The sequence below is a fragment of the Ruditapes philippinarum genome, unplaced genomic scaffold (genome assembly GCF_026571515.1).
Source record: "Ruditapes philippinarum isolate M1 unplaced genomic scaffold, ASM2657151v2 ctg4064_1_1_1_1, whole genome shotgun sequence".
Classification (NCBI taxonomy): domain Eukaryota; kingdom Metazoa; phylum Mollusca; class Bivalvia; order Venerida; family Veneridae; genus Ruditapes; species Ruditapes philippinarum.
The window spans coordinates 164,281-180,463 of NW_026857025.1; the positions used below are offsets into that span (position 1 = coordinate 164,281).

General features: G+C 30.0%; 2 protein-coding genes across 3 annotated transcripts; both read left to right on the forward strand.

Moving 5' to 3' along the window:
- Positions 1–2,260: 2,260 nt before the first annotated feature.
- On the forward strand, positions 2,261–7,070 carry LOC132748501 (cadherin EGF LAG seven-pass G-type receptor 2-like). Of its 2 annotated transcripts, none has more exons than XM_060738145.1 (6): positions 2,261–2,414; positions 2,668–2,944; positions 4,029–4,162; positions 4,998–5,069; positions 5,888–6,067; positions 6,675–7,070. In XM_060738145.1, exons 1-6 carry the CDS (start codon positions 2,360–2,362, stop codon positions 6,938–6,940), a joined length of 984 nt encoding a protein of 327 aa, XP_060594128.1. In that variant the 5' UTR covers positions 2,261–2,359; the 3' UTR covers positions 6,941–7,070. The 2 variants fall into 2 exon arrangements, with proteins under 2 accessions (XP_060594128.1, XP_060594127.1); XM_060738144.1 differs by having other exon boundaries at positions 4,992–5,069; positions 6,675–7,067.
- A 217-nt stretch (positions 7,071–7,287) lies between these two features.
- LOC132748502 (cadherin EGF LAG seven-pass G-type receptor 2-like) lies at positions 7,288–10,941 on the forward strand (the record flags this gene model as incomplete). The annotated part of the gene is given in 3 exon segments (XM_060738146.1): positions 7,288–7,416; positions 7,704–7,781; positions 10,762–10,941. Coding segments are annotated over 3 exon segments (349 nt in total), but the record flags the coding sequence as incomplete, so codon positions are not given.
- Between the last annotated feature and the right edge of the window lie 5,242 nt (positions 10,942–16,183).

Here is a 16,183-nt window from a genome sequence, read left to right on the forward strand (position 1 = left end):
ATAAAAAAAGAGTAGTAAACGTGAAAACTCAGTATTAAAATAGCACAAAAAACACGAAAAAAGAGAGGAAAACAATATTAATAAAATCTGTATTTTTTATATTAAAATAGAGTTTACAATTATTGTATAATAAACAATTATGCTCAACATGATCAACATGGTAATATAACCAGTGTCATATTTTTACTAAGTGTGAACAGATACCTTAAGAGGGGGTCTTCGCTAAAAGCGATAACATAATAAGAGACAATTCCACAAGTGTGGTGTTGATCATGCGTTACACATATGGATTATAAATGATTGTATACATGTATATCCGTTGCTATTAATAACCACGATCATAAAGAAATAACAAGTAATATTCTAATCTCTAGCATGCCAATCAAAGTTTATAATGAACAATGTCTTTCGTCCGTTCATACTGGTAAAAAACAATTAACCATTGAAAAGTTTATAAGAATATCTTGTCATCATATGTCTACTAGTTCATCTTCACTTTCTGCATTTCTTGCTTGGACGCCCTTTGATGCTTTGCATCAATGCTTTTCTTGTAATGTATTTAAAACGACATACCTTAAGATTCATGCTAATTTTCATGAAAATTTTATAAATGTATTGAAAAGTTAAGTGTTACGAAGTGTACAAAAAAAATTTACACATTGCAAAAGCACTTGCAATCCACGTAAATTACCAAATAATCAGGTCAAAATAAGCAAAAAATAGCCCTTACAGCGTTATTAAAGCTGTAGAAATATGGTTATACATACAGCAAATTCAGTTCTTAATCGCACATAACATGAAGATTATAACTTGAAAATAAAGTCTGTTTACCTTTCTTAAAAAATCTTAGTACATTTTCCTAAGATTAATTTTCTTAAATTATTTTGGGTCCTCTGGAGGCATGCAGCTTTAAAATGACTCATTTGAAATAAACGAACTGTTAGTAAATTCATTTGTGAATCTACAAAATAAGCTTGAATGAAAAATATTGTAATTTGCTCTAGTTTTTTAAGGTTTTAACGTAATTACTAAAGAAATATTTGTCCATAAAATTTATAAACGGTAAATTTGTACATAAACTTATGATTGATTCTGAAATAAGATTTTTATCTAGCAATTTTTTGTTATTTAACACACATTGTGAATAAATGAAATGAAACGTTTACAAGTAATCAGTGTGCTGCTGTAACATGGGATTCAACCGGTTAGCATTGATTTCGTGCATGCTCCATTAATAATTGTGGAAATTTACAAGCATATCATTTTCAAAAAGTTTTTTATTTTATCAAAACTCAAACAATAAGTTTTTGAACTGATATATTGCAGTATATATATAAAATATTTTTCAATATTTGCATTTTTATTATGTTTAATATGCAAGTTTATTAAAGGTTTTCTTAACTAATAATACAATTAACATAGCATATAGCATAATGAAAAGTACGCTTTATCTTAATTAATCTGAACTGAGATCATAACAATATCAAGCCTAGTCTCAATATTTCCACTGAAAGACAGACCGATTTTATAATCTGATATTTCATAGATGTCTGTCTTTAGGGCGACCATCGTCTATATAAAAAACCCCTTAAGCGCACAATTTGTTGGGCTATATCAAGCCTATTAAATACTGAAAATGTGAAACTTAAAAGTTGTCCAACAAAACTTGGTTAAGTCTTGTTCTGCACAAACACAAATAAGTATTGACAAATTTTGAAACAGAAAACAAACTACAATATAGAAAACCCACAAAAACAACAAAATAATTCAGAAAAACAAACAAAACACCCCCCCCCCCCCAAAAAAAAAAACAAAAAAAACAACAACAAAAAAAAACAACAACAAAAACAAAAACCATCAATAAAAATCGCAGACTCGCTTTCATTGAGACCAATAATGCGTAAAACATTAAAAATTGCAAAATCGGTTGTATTGAGTTATTTAACGAGAAAACCCTAAGCTAGGAATCGCGATCGACTGAAAAGTTCTATCGATAGATGCATTTGTTTCAGCATTAAGATGCATTTTGTTAATAAGCAGTCTATCATCCATTCTTCAAGTCATTTTTACAATTTAAATAAAATAACTACCAAGTGAATAAGCTATTCGACAAAGCAAATCATCCACTTTTTAAGAGTACATTGTGTATATGTATTATATAACTTTTACATGTTTTCTCAATTATAAACTCATTCATAAAATATGTAATTGTTTTCGATATATTTATACATCGCTTTAGGAAGACAATTAACGATATAACTCATCATCAGGATGTACTTCCGAAGTTCAAGTACAAAATGATTTCACTTATTGTTCGTTTTTTTTTATAAATTCAGTCTTAAGTAAACAGGGGATAAAAATGTTTCTCGTTTTCTTGTTAATTTTCTTCATTGGAAATGGTATCCACCAAACGGGTAAGACATTTAAGATATAATTATTTGCCGTGTTGGTATCTGTTGACAGATATTTTTTGTACTGTACTTTATTTAAATGTTGTTATATTTTTCTCCTATCGGCAAATTTTGTTTTATGTCTCCAGGCAGATCTCATTTTGCTAGACCTTTAATGTCATTTTATATGATAATGGGTACGATAAATGCAGCTTATGCATCAAACGTAAGTATATATATTCTTCACACAGACAAGTTTATATATTTCTTCACACAGACGGACAATCGGATAATTTCTTCTCGTCTTGGAAAGAGCCTCCAATCAACTCTGGCATAGGTGAAGGCAATGCTACAGTTACTGTTCGTGAAAATAACCAAGTTGGTACCAGTACGGGGATAAAGCTGCAAGTTCTTGGCGGAACTGGAAAAATCAGTTACATTCTGAACCAATCTAACCCATTGTATTTTAGGATAGGTGGGGCTAATAAAGACGAAATAACAACTGCAATACCAAGCGATTTTGAAATGCTGGACAGAATAACAGTAACGGTGGTGTACGTATAATTTTGAGTCTTTACATCTAAAAAGTAAATGGTTTTTGTTGAAAAATATCAAAGAGGTATGATAGATGAATTTTGAAAACTTATTCATTCAACAGTAAAGCTGTATATTTTTTGTTTGTATGTTATACAGTAAAATCCGCTTATTACGAACTCATCGGGACATTCAAAATATGTTCCTTATTATATCCGGAGTTCCTTGAAAACATATAGCGAATTAGCACTTTGTATAAGGAGTATTTATAGCGAACAGATTTACATTTATATAACGAACCGATTGTTTACTATCTTCCGTCATTTTGAAGAGCAATTGATTAAGAAAGATTAGTCATTTATTTCTATTTATGACACAATAGCCGAGAGCGTACTTTCTGGAATTTGAAAACCCTTTGCTATTTCAGTTTTAGTTTTACTCCCTTTCTCAATTTCTCATAAAATATAATATTTTGTTTCTAACTCAGTGCTTTTCGTTTTCTCTCCATGATTAAAAATAAATAAGTTTTTCGATTGTTCTATTCTTTAATATTGAATATCTTCTATTATATTTTAAGGGTGAATTTTACTAATGAAAGATATAGATTTCTTTTCGTTTCAATCAAATATACTTTGCAGTTTTCAGTGGATTATGCTTGCAAGCATGCGTGATTATGTTTAAAACTGATTATAAATGATCATGATTATTTTACTCGAGCAAAATTATTAAAGAAAAGAAATAATACAATAAAAGGAATAACCGTTTTATTTTGATGACAAGAACTCGAGCTAAAAATATCCTAAATAGAAAATTATAACGTACTGCTGCGGAATCTATTTACGGATAGCCGGTATTTTGGAGTTTGTTATAAAAGTGTAAAATTCTGTACTTTTAACGAAATTGGGATTAAGAAATAAGTGCCTTATAAGCGATAATTCGTTATAACCATGTTCGCTATAACCGTATATTTTTATATTAAATAAAGAAGGGCAAAATTCGGGCAAAAATATATTGTTCCTTATGACCGAAAGTTCGCTATAACCGTGTTTGCTAAAAGTGAAGTTTACTGTGCTGATTTTCACCATGTGGACGTTTTTTCCCCAGAGCTTTCGACGAAGGTAATCCGCAGAAAACAGGAAGCGCTATCATGACGATTTTCATTGGTGACGTGAACGAACATGCCCCTACATTTCTACGGGAAGTGTACGAAGTCACAATATCCCCTTTGTTTGATATAGGTAATTTCTCTGTAACCGTAAATCTCATCTCATGACTTTTTAAAGATCCTGTATGTTTTGTGATTGATATTGTTACTGTGTGTATACTTTTTTGTGTGTGTTTGCGTTTGTTTACCCTCGCCACCGGAAAGAGACCATATGGGCGAGCAGTGTGTGTATACTTTTTTTTTTTGAAAAATATGTAAAATGTGTACTGCAAATATTTTTAGCACATTATATTTAATCAATAAATTATATGCATTCATTTCTTATTGGAAAATTGACTTAGAATTTAAAGAAAATACATTTCTAATTACCTCCCTTTATTTACATGAAATGTTAAATTCGGTAATATCTTTATAAATAATGCTTATTGGAACAAACAATATTGACAAATCTTAATTTGAGCATCATATTTATCAAATAAAACCATGAAAAAAATGTGTTACAGGATCTTTAAACGAATGTGCGATAAATTTTACCGGTATTCATTCGTACGTTAAAGGATATTTCTATTGATGGCAAATCCTGATTATTTATATTGAATGAAAATGCATAAATGTACAACATGACATGAACAAAAATTGTTCAAGCACTTTTAGAAAAGTAAATTTTGAACAACGTGTTTAATTATAACATTATTCGTATGTGAAATTCAATTCATAGCCATTCTTACTGTTTCAACACTTAAAGAAAACTTTGATAATTCATTTCATATGTGAAATTCAATTCATAGCCAATTTTACTGTTTCAAAACTTAAAGAAAAGCTCGATAGCTCATTTGGTATGTCTAAATCAATTCATAGCAAATCTTGTATTCACTTATCGTTCTGCCTCTCTCTGTTTGGAGGTATAGCATTCGCCAGGCTTCATGCAGCAGATGGAGATGGTTCTTCTCCAAACAACAATGTGGTATATTCAATTGAAGGTAATACAAACAACAGAGAGTTCACTCAATTCTAACTGTAATGTTTTCCCGCAAAATAAAATCTAACATCGGCCAATGTCGTAATAAATCGGTCTTTTCCGGAAGGTTATATTTCACGATCTTAAGTATTCAACAATTTTTATTCGTTCATAAACGGAATTTAATACATAGCTATAAAGGATGAGTGATTGTAAATAATCTAATGCCAAGATTTTGAAAAAAATACGTTCCGGAAATAACCATTTTGCTACGATATCGGACGATGTTAGAATTTTTTTGTCGGGAAAGCATTACAGGAAGACTATCTTAATAATATGAGTCAAGAAACTAAACAATAATGTATTGGAAAACAGATATTCAGCTTTTTTTCGTTTATAAACATTATAAATATTAAATCGTCATAACGTTTACGGAAACGAAATGTCTCAAATTGACGAAAACCTTGTTAAGAGAAATGAATCAGTCCATTGTCCGATACGAAAGACAAGGAAATTTATATTGTATATAAAAATCAATAATTAAAACAATTGTTCGTTAAATGATATACATTTAAAAATTCGTGATGTTTTTTGATTGTTTAGTCTTTGTGACATAGTCTATAAATATCTTAGTGTAGCATTTATGATGATTCTTGCGTTTTAAAATACAATTATGATCGTTCTCAAACGAAAACAACAACAGCAACAATATTTACAATAATAATTACAAAAATATTCAAAATAAAAGGGAAAGTCAAAAACAAACAAATATCAAATATTAAACATAGGGCTAAACATTTATTGTAATGTAAAATCATCCTTAACTTACTTTCTTGGTAGGCGGAAACACAAACGATGCTTTTATGATCGACTCAAAAACTGGTAACATTGCAATGGCGAAGCAACTATATGGATACGATATCACCCCACAGTATGAACTAATCATTCTTGGCGTAGACGGAGGTACCGACCCTTCGCCGCTGACAGGAACAACCACAATGCTTGTAAAAATCGTCGATGGTAAGATGATCAATATAGTTAAACATACTAGTATTCTATCATTCATACTACGACGGTAAGATTATTAATATAATTTAAGTTATTCAATCATTAATACTACGACGGTAAGATTATCAATATAAATAAAGGCACTCTAAAGCAATTTTATATTGTTTATATAATAATATTGTATATAATAAATTTGATGCTTAAATGAAGATTTATCAATATTGTAAGCTTCAAAAAGCATTATTTCTAAAGATATTACCGAATTTAACATTTCATGTAAATAAAAGGAAGGATAATTAAATGCATATATAAAACTTCGCATATCTGTATGGTGCATCCTTAATTACAACGTACAGGTTCTTTAAACATGCACAATCAAGACAGAACAAGAAATGCATTAGAACAGACATGATCTTTAAATATGAGCTACATTTCAAAGACAATTTTATAAAATATTTATTTGCATTTCAAATATATTTGATGTTGTAAAAAACCTAAATTTGAGGTTGTACGTAATGCATAGGGTAAGTAACATATAAAATATTCTAAGAACAAAAATTAGGCAAAATTTAATTGGGGTTTGCTCATAAATTTACAAAATGTTATCATTCGTTTTAAGTCGAAACGTTTTCGTCATGGAAAGAGCCACCAGTTAACAGCGGTATAGGGTCTGGTACTGCTTCAGTGAAAGTAAAAGAAAATTCAGAAAAGGGAACCAATACAAATATCAAATTACGAGCCCTTGATGGCTGGCAACGGAACATCATCTACAAGATCAAGAGTGATCATCAAACGTTTTCGATAGGAGGACCAAACGGTAATGCGCTTATTGTAGAGGAACCAATAGATTTTGAAGTCGTTTCCAACATTTCTATTAAAGTTTGAGTAAGTCACTTAATGTTATTAAATTTATGTGAAGTACAAAAGTATTATAGTAAACGTAAGCATAATAATATAATGTCTATAATTTATTTAAAAACTCTTCGGTATTTTAAGTAAAGAATGTTAACAATATGAATGTCGATATTATTTATAATTGTAAGGTAAATAATGAAAACTCATATACAGATATTCAGTAATATGTACACCGGTTCACCGGTATTTTTGTCTTGCCATATGTGACGCGCTAAAGCGATTTTAACCCAATTGAGTTTCTTATCAAGTGCTGAGCATACTATCATTCTTCGAGGCGTGCAAAATTTAATCCCATTTACTTTTAATTCATAGAGCTAAAGACAGTAGTATCAATCCAAAAAATGGAAGAGTCAATATGACAATTTTGATTGAGGATATCAACGATAATACACCCGTCTTCGAAAAATCTAATTACAAAGCGGTCGTTTCCGAATCCAGCCCAATAGGTGAGTTAAATTCTTTATTGACAGTATTTTGCACATTGGTACATAAACAAATCATTGATTAATGGATAGGTAACTTACAAAAGTAAATACATCAAAAAATCTACCTGTCAATATCTGTATACATTGAAGTTAAATCCATATGTGTGTATTTATTAGAGTATATATTCTAGAGGTGTATCCATGCATGTGTATGTGTTAGAATTATATCTATGTGTGTGTAAATTATAAGCGTTATATCAGTATATGTGTGTATTCTTGAGAGAATACTTTTTGCTTTATTTTTACAGGATTCACACTTGCAACTGTTAAAGCAACCGACAGCGATGGCACATTCCCGAACAATGAAGTTGTATATACATTTACTGGTAATAACTACCACTTTCGTATCATTTTTTCTACTGTAACAAGGGTTAAACCAAAGTGAAAGATTATAAAAAGTTATAAACAATTTTTGCCACGCCACTTTGATGAACCTTTGACAAACCAGTGAAACAGTTATCAGGAAATATGCCTTAAGTCCGTTCAAGACATAAATTGGACAATACTGTTGCTAATTTGTTGTACGATGTAGTTTCCTCTTGGTTAAAAACAAACTAAAATATCCAACTAACTAACGAGGTATTCGCGACCTTGTTTAACTTAATTGTTGAAATACGCATTCAATTTCATGATTGTGTAATCTAGGGTCATGAAAACAGAAAGAGTATGAATATTTCAGACAGTACATTCCTGGGAACACTAATACCTTTAACTTGATAAATGCAATCTTCAAATAGAATTGGCCTGATTTGCCCGACTTTTGTAGAAAGAAAAAAAAATTTCGATTACGTGTCAAATGTTTTTGGACATAACGAGCATTTTCATTTTACTATTACTTTTGTTGATGAAAACATTCTAACGAATTCACTATTGATTCATCAGCTGAAGTACTATCTCTGGCCAAATGCTTGAGGAACGTTTCCAATATATTATTGTTTGGTTTCTTGACTCATGGCATTAAGGAAGTCTTATTGTAATGCTTTCCAGCCAAATAAAATCTAATATCGACCATTAACGTAATAAATCCGTCATTTCCGGAAGGGTATTTTTCACGATCTTTCCGGTATTCAATAATATCTATTCGTTCATAACCGGAATTTAATATATAGAGATAAAGGATAAGTGATTGTAAATAATTTAATGTACATGATTTTGAAAAATATAACGTTCTGGAAATAACCGATTTGCTATTATATTGGCCGATGTTAGATTTTTATGGCGGGAAAACATAAAAGGAAGACTACCTTAATACCATGAGTCAAAAACTAAACAAAAATATATTTGAAACACGATATTTAGCTTTTTCTTCGGTTTATAAACATAATTAATATTAATTTGAGATAACGCTTATGAAAACGAAATGTATCAAATTAATAAAAACCATGTTTAGAGAAATGAACCAATTCAATGTCCGATACGAAAGACGTGGCAACTTGTATTGTATTTAAAATCAATATATATAACAACTGTTCGTGAATGATATACATTTAATGATTCATGTTGTTATTTGATTGTTTAGTCTTTGTGACACAGTCTATAAATATCTTAGTGTAACAATTATGATGATTATTGCGTTTTGATATACAATTATTATCGCGAGCGAAAACAAAAACAACAAAAACAACGACAATACTACTACTACTATTACTACTACTACTACTACTACCACTACCACTACCACCTACCACTGCCACTGCCACTGCCACTGCCACTACCACTACCACTACCACTACCACAGCCACTGCCACTGTCACTGCCACTGCCACTGCCACTACCACTACCACTACCACTACTACTACTACTACTACTACTACTACTACTACTACTACTACTACTACTACTACTACTACTACTACTACTACTACTACTACTACTACTACTACTACTACTACTACTACTACTACTACTACTACTACTACTACTTCTACTACAACCAGTACTACGACAACGGCTGCAGATGCGACTGTGACTGCTACTGTTACTGCTACTTTTACCGCTACCACTACCACTACCAATACTACTACTACTACTACTACTAGTACTACTACTACTACTACTACTTTTACTACTACTACTAGAACTACTAGTACTACTACTACTACTACTACTACTACTACTACTACTACTACTACCAGTACTACTATTACAACTTCTACTACTACTACTACTACTACTACTACTACTACTTCTACTTCCACTTCTACTACTACTACTACTACTACTACTACTACCACCACCACTACTACTACTACTACTACTACTACTACTACCACCACTACTACTACCACTACCACCACCCCCCTAACCACCACCACCACCACCACTACTTCCACTACTTCTACCACCAGTACTACTACTACCACCAGTTCTACTACTACCAGTACTACGACAACGGCTGCGACTGCGGCTACGACTGCTTCTGTAACTGCTACTTTTATCGCTACCGCTACCACTACCACCACTGCCACTACCACTGCTAATACTACTACCAGTACTACTACTACTACTACTACTACTACTACTACTACTACTACTACTACTACTACTACTACTACTTCTACCAATACTACTACTACTACCACTACTACTAATACTACGTCTAACAGTACTACTACTACCAGTACTACTACTACTACTACTACTACTACTACCACCACCACCACCACCACTACCACCACTACTACTACTATAACTACCAGTACTACTACTACTACTACCAGTACTACTTCTACCACCAATTCTAGTACCACGACAACGGCTGTGAGTGCGACTACGGCTGCGACTGCTACTGTTACTGCTACTTTTACCGCTACCGATACCACTACTACTACTACCAGTACTACTACTAGTACCAGTACTACTTCTACCACCAATTCTACTACTACCAGTACTACGACAACGGCTTGCGATTGCGTTTGCGGCTGCGACTGCTACTTTTACCGCTACCGCTACCACCACTACTACTACTACCAGTACTACTACTAGTACCAGTACTACTTCTACCACCAATTCTACTACTACCAGTACTACGACAACGGCTTGCGATTGCGTCAGCGGCTGCGACTGTTACTGTTACTGCTACTTTTACCGCTACCGCTACCACTACTACTACAGATTAAAATAATAATAATAATAATGATATTAAAAATAATAGTAATAATAACGATAATGATTATTTAAAAAATAACGATGACAAAAAATATTAAAAAATGGGAAATTAAAACCAAAACAAACAAATAAAAAATATAAAACATAGCTTAACATTTATTGTAGTGTAAATTCATCCTTAACTTACTTTCTTGGTAGGCGGAAACACAAACGATGCTTTTAGAATCGACTCAACAACTGGTAACATTGCAATAGCGAAGCAACTTGATGGATACAATATCACCCCACAGTATGAACTGATCATTCTTGGCGTAGACGGAGGTACCGACCCTTCTCCGCTGACAGGAACAACCACAATGCTTGTAAAAATCTTCGACGGTAAGATTATCAATATAATTAATCATACTAGTATTCTATCATTCATACTCCGACGGTAAGAATATCAATATAATTAAACAAACTAGTATTCTATCATTCATACTCCGACGGTAAGATTATCAATATAATTAAACATACAAGTATTCTATCATTCATACTCCGACGCTCAGATTATCAATATAATTAAAAAAACAAGTATTCTATCATTCATACTCCGACGCTCAGATATTCAATATAATTAAACATACTAGTATTCTATCATTCATACTCCGACTGTAAGATTATCAATATAATTAAACATACTAGTATTCTATCATTCAAACTCCGACGGTAAGATTATCAATATAATTAAACATACTAGTATTCTATCATTCATACTCCGACGGTAAGATTATCAATATAATTAAACATACTAGTATTCTATCATTCATACTCCGACGGTAAGATTATCAATATAATTAAACATACTAGTATTCTATCATTCATACTCCGACGCTAAGATTATCAATATAATTAAACATACCAGTATTTTATCATTCGTATTCCGACTGTAAGATTATCAATATAATTAAACATACTAGTATTCTATCATTCATACTCCGACGGTAAGATTATCAATATAATTAAACATACAAGTATTCTATCATTCATACTCCGACGCTAAAATTATCAATATAATTAAACATACTAGTATTCTATCATTCATACTCCGACGCTAAGATTATCAATATAATTAAACAAACTAGTATTCTATCATTCATACTCCGACGCTTAGATTATCAATATAATTTAACATACTTTTATTCTATCATTCATACTCTGACGCTAAGATTATCAATATAAATAAACATACTAGAATTCTATCATTCATACTCCGACGCTAAGATTATCAATATAATTAATCATACTAGTATTCTATCATTCATACTCCGACGGTAAGAATATCAATATAATTAAACAAACTAGTATTCTATCATTCATACTCCGACGGTAAAATTATCAATATAATTAAACATACAAGTATTATATCATTCATACTCCGACGCTCAGATTATCAATATAATTAAAAAAACAAGTATTCTATCATTCATACTCCGACGGTAAGATTGTCAATATAATTAAACATACTAGTATTCTATCATTCATACTCCGACGCTAAGATTATCAATATAATTAAACATACTAGTATTCTATCATTCATACTCCGACGGTAAGATTATCAATATAATTAAACATACTAGTATTCTATCATTCATATTCCAACGGTAAGATTATCAATATAATTAAACATACTAGTATTCTATCATTCATACTCCGACGCTAAGATTATCAATATAAATAAACATACCAGTATTCTATCATTCATACTCCGACTGTAAGATTATCAATATAATTAAACATACTAGTATTCTATCATTCATACTCCGACGGTAAGATTATCAATATAATTAAACATACTAGTATTCTATCATTCATACTCGGACGGTAAGATTATCAATATAATTAAACATACTAGTATTCTATCATTCATACTCCGACGCTTAGATTATCAATATAATTAAACATACTAGTATTCTATCATTCATACTCCGACGCTAAGATTATCAATATAATTAATCATACTAAATGTGTTCCAGTATAAAAAAAGGAAATTCTAGATGTCCTTTTTCCGGGGGTCTACCTTAAGGCACTTTTTCAGCAACAAATTTACACGCAGAATGAGAGATAGAGTGTTGGCAGACTTAGGAGAATAATTCTCCTATCTTTTAAACCTCAAACGCATTGTACCTGTCCGTTTGCAGATGATATCCCTTTATCTTTTTTTCGAAGGATAATGTTGGAAATCGTTGTTCGGAGTTATTTGATGAACACATATACGTATACATAGAAGAACGTATTTCTTATACTTTTAAAAGGATAAGTAAATAAATACTGTCATTAATGCAGTTCATTCTCCGTAATTAGTATAGTGCGGGCATATGGACTAATACTGTTCAATTAAATGAATATACATGATACATTTTTCATCGCATTCCTCATACGTTAGTATGATCTTTGCCTTTGATTGTTATTTATTGAGATGAAAATGTTGCATGATATATGGTTTACCCCTGTTTTATTGAAGAGGATATGATCAACGACAAAATGGAGAGTAATAATATAACTCAAACATTTGTTTTATTTTTGTGACAATTCGTTACTTTATTTAACATTTTCCATCATACATCATATTGTTACAATGAAAATATGTAGTCAGTAAACAACAAAAGTAAGAAGAAAATAGTTAAAAGCTATCTAAAACTGATATTGATATTATATTTTTTTAAGCTAGTAGTTATATATTATTGTCAATCAGCTATCTATCCATTTACCTAAAGTTTAATCATTATAAACATCAATTATCACCTTTTTTAGAAAAAAAATATTAGCGCAAAAATATAATATCTATTTAGATAAATAAAATAATAATGATAACAAAAAATAAACAAACAATAATAATAATAATGATGATATTAAAATGAGAAAAAATCAGTCAGTTATTTTTAGTATAATGGTATAATGTTATACTATTATTCTCATTTTACTACAGTAACTATGCTTAGAAGTCTTAAAATAAATATCAGAAAACATATTGCGCTCTAACAATATAATTGTTATATTTACCGGGATGTGTTTCCAAATTACCCATTTATACAGTATGGGCATCGAAAAATTATTTGAAGTGACAAATATCTGAACGATAAGCTCCTTTTCTTTCTAATTTTTAACAAAATGAACAGGTAATTTACTCGTAAAATACATGTAAAGCAGTTAATAAAGAATTAAATGATAGGAAGATTTTTACTTTTTTTAATTATTCATAAATAAACAAATATATAATAAAGGGATGAATAAATAAGTAAATATAAGTAAATACATAAATAACAATATGAATACTAGTAAATAAATAAATGAATAAATATAAATGCATGAATAAATTAATAATAAATAAATAAATAAATAAATAAATAAAATGAATTAATAAAGATAAAATAAGATAAATTATGTTAGTGATGTAATATAAAGTGAATTGAAATGTGATAAAAACATCAAATGGTTTAAATGTAATAAAAATGCGGTATATCATTATCAATAATATATGAGATGGTGTGATTTTTGTGTCATGAAAATCTATTGTTTTAATGATGAGTAAATATCATAATTATATTACCCGGTTCAGAAAGAAGACAGATCTCACTCAACCAACGTTTTATTTCAAACGATTTTATGGTAATATGACACATCTTCAACTGTTAATAATTTTGAAATAATATTCAAGATTATGCAGACATTTAACAGATAACTGTATGTTCCAAAAGTGATTTTTAATTCAATGTTCTAAAATATCTTTACTCAAAGAGGTTGCTAAACTTATAAGCTTTCATTCTAGGCTAATCGTACAATCTCTTTAGTTGTAAAATAATGTCCATTTTACTTACAGTCGATTTCACATTAATCATTTTCGCTAGAAGTCAATAAATACACTGTCCTAAGAAATGCTAGCGCTAATAGTCCATTCATTACGCATTACGCTGAAATAATGAAAGTTAAACGTTAAGTTGATTTATTACACAAATTGTGAGAAGTTCTACACTATCTTCTGGTATTTCATTAAAAAGAATAAATGCGTTTTAAAAATGATATAATAAGATATACATTTCTAACTTTATGATAACTATTATGTAACACAAGTTAAAATTAAATAAAAAAACGGATACATAACTGAAAATGAAACTAAACTATAATTTTATCTAACAACAAAAGTATCTTTAAAATGCTCGGCCGTTTTAAACCAGGTTGCTTTGATTATATATACAATTTTAGTCCTAGATATATTCAAACGTATGTTCAATGATATGTTTTCATAGATCATTTTTCATGTTGTCTGTGTGTTTTTCTGTGTTTAATTATTTTTTTCAAAGAAAAAAAGAAATCATTTAACTTGCAATAAATTTTATGCATAGCATAGAAAGAGAGTAAAGTTTCATTTTTTTCATAAAATTGCATGCATTGTTACTGAAACAAACACAAAAAAGACAAAGTTGGTATTACTGAACATTCATCGAATGTAATAGAAATAACAAATAAATTATTTATGGAGAATTCTGATCTCATATCTAATTTCCTAAATGATATCGAAAATCAGAAACAAAAACAAAAATCAATTTGAACATTGACACATATCAAACATATAAAGAAAAGATATTTATGAAAGAAAGATATTGGATTTTAAAAGCTAGTATCAAAATTGTAAAAAGGTTGAAGGCACACTTTGTCCCAAAATATATCACAAAATTGCTCTATATGGACAATGAGTGAGTACTATTTTTTATGAAATGGTAACAAGATACCAAACGTAAATAAAACTAACAACACAACATTTTGAGGCATGACGTGCCTTTAAGTATTTAATACCAAAGATTATGAACAAACAGAAGTTTATGGCACAATATGTCTCAGAAATTCATACTTAACAAATATTGTAATATTGCGCAATATTATATTACACAAAACTCAAAGCACTGATAAGACATATTTATACATTTCCCGGAATTATATTTTAGCAAAATCAAATAATAAGTTTAATTCTTTGAAAAAAAATCTGTAGTTGAAACATGATGAATTGAGAATATCAAAATCACTTAAGCAACTTCAATGATTATGCCAGATGTCCTCATTGCACTTTCAAAAAGTGTTCGCGTTTGTTCCGATGCATCACTTGTTTTTTATCCGTATTTCATGGTTACTCCTTATTTGACGCCTTTTTATGTTAATATCCAGTATCATCTTATTGATTAGTTTAATGTCAAACCACTTTAGAAATTTTCTTTCTTCTTAAATCTGACAAATAAAATGAACAATTTCATTGCATTTTTCCTCATCTTATTCTTTGCTTACTTTAATATAATAATATAAGTCATACATTTATTCAAAAGTTTTAAACGATCAAATTGCTTGACACAAATGAAACACATGACTGTATGTATTTTTTTGGAAACTTGTCACTCACAATAGGACTGACAAAAAATGTGTATGTATCACATACTCAATCTGAAATATTCATTTTTTTGTTTACCTCTGATTTGTGTGTGATAAAGGTCTTACAAATACATGTGACATACATTTTAAGCATAACGGGGTTTTCAAGTAGATATAATTTTATCTATTTGATTTATTGCAAGGATTAATAATAGATTTAGAT

What these genes read in the sequence shown, in the direction of transcription:
- LOC132748501 (XM_060738144.1), top strand. Translation starts at nt 2,360, where the DNA reads ATGTTTCTCGTTTTCTTGTTAATTTTCTTCATTGGAAATGGTATCCAC. An exon ending in AAATGGTATCCACCAAACGG is followed by an intron (nt 2,415 to 2,667) that starts GTAAGACATTTA and finishes TTCTTCACACAG; the next exon opens with ACGGACAATCGGATAATTTC. An exon ending in AGAATAACAGTAACGGTGGT is followed by an intron (nt 2,945 to 4,028) that starts GTACGTATAATT and finishes TTTTTTCCCCAG; the next exon opens with AGCTTTCGACGAAGGTAATC.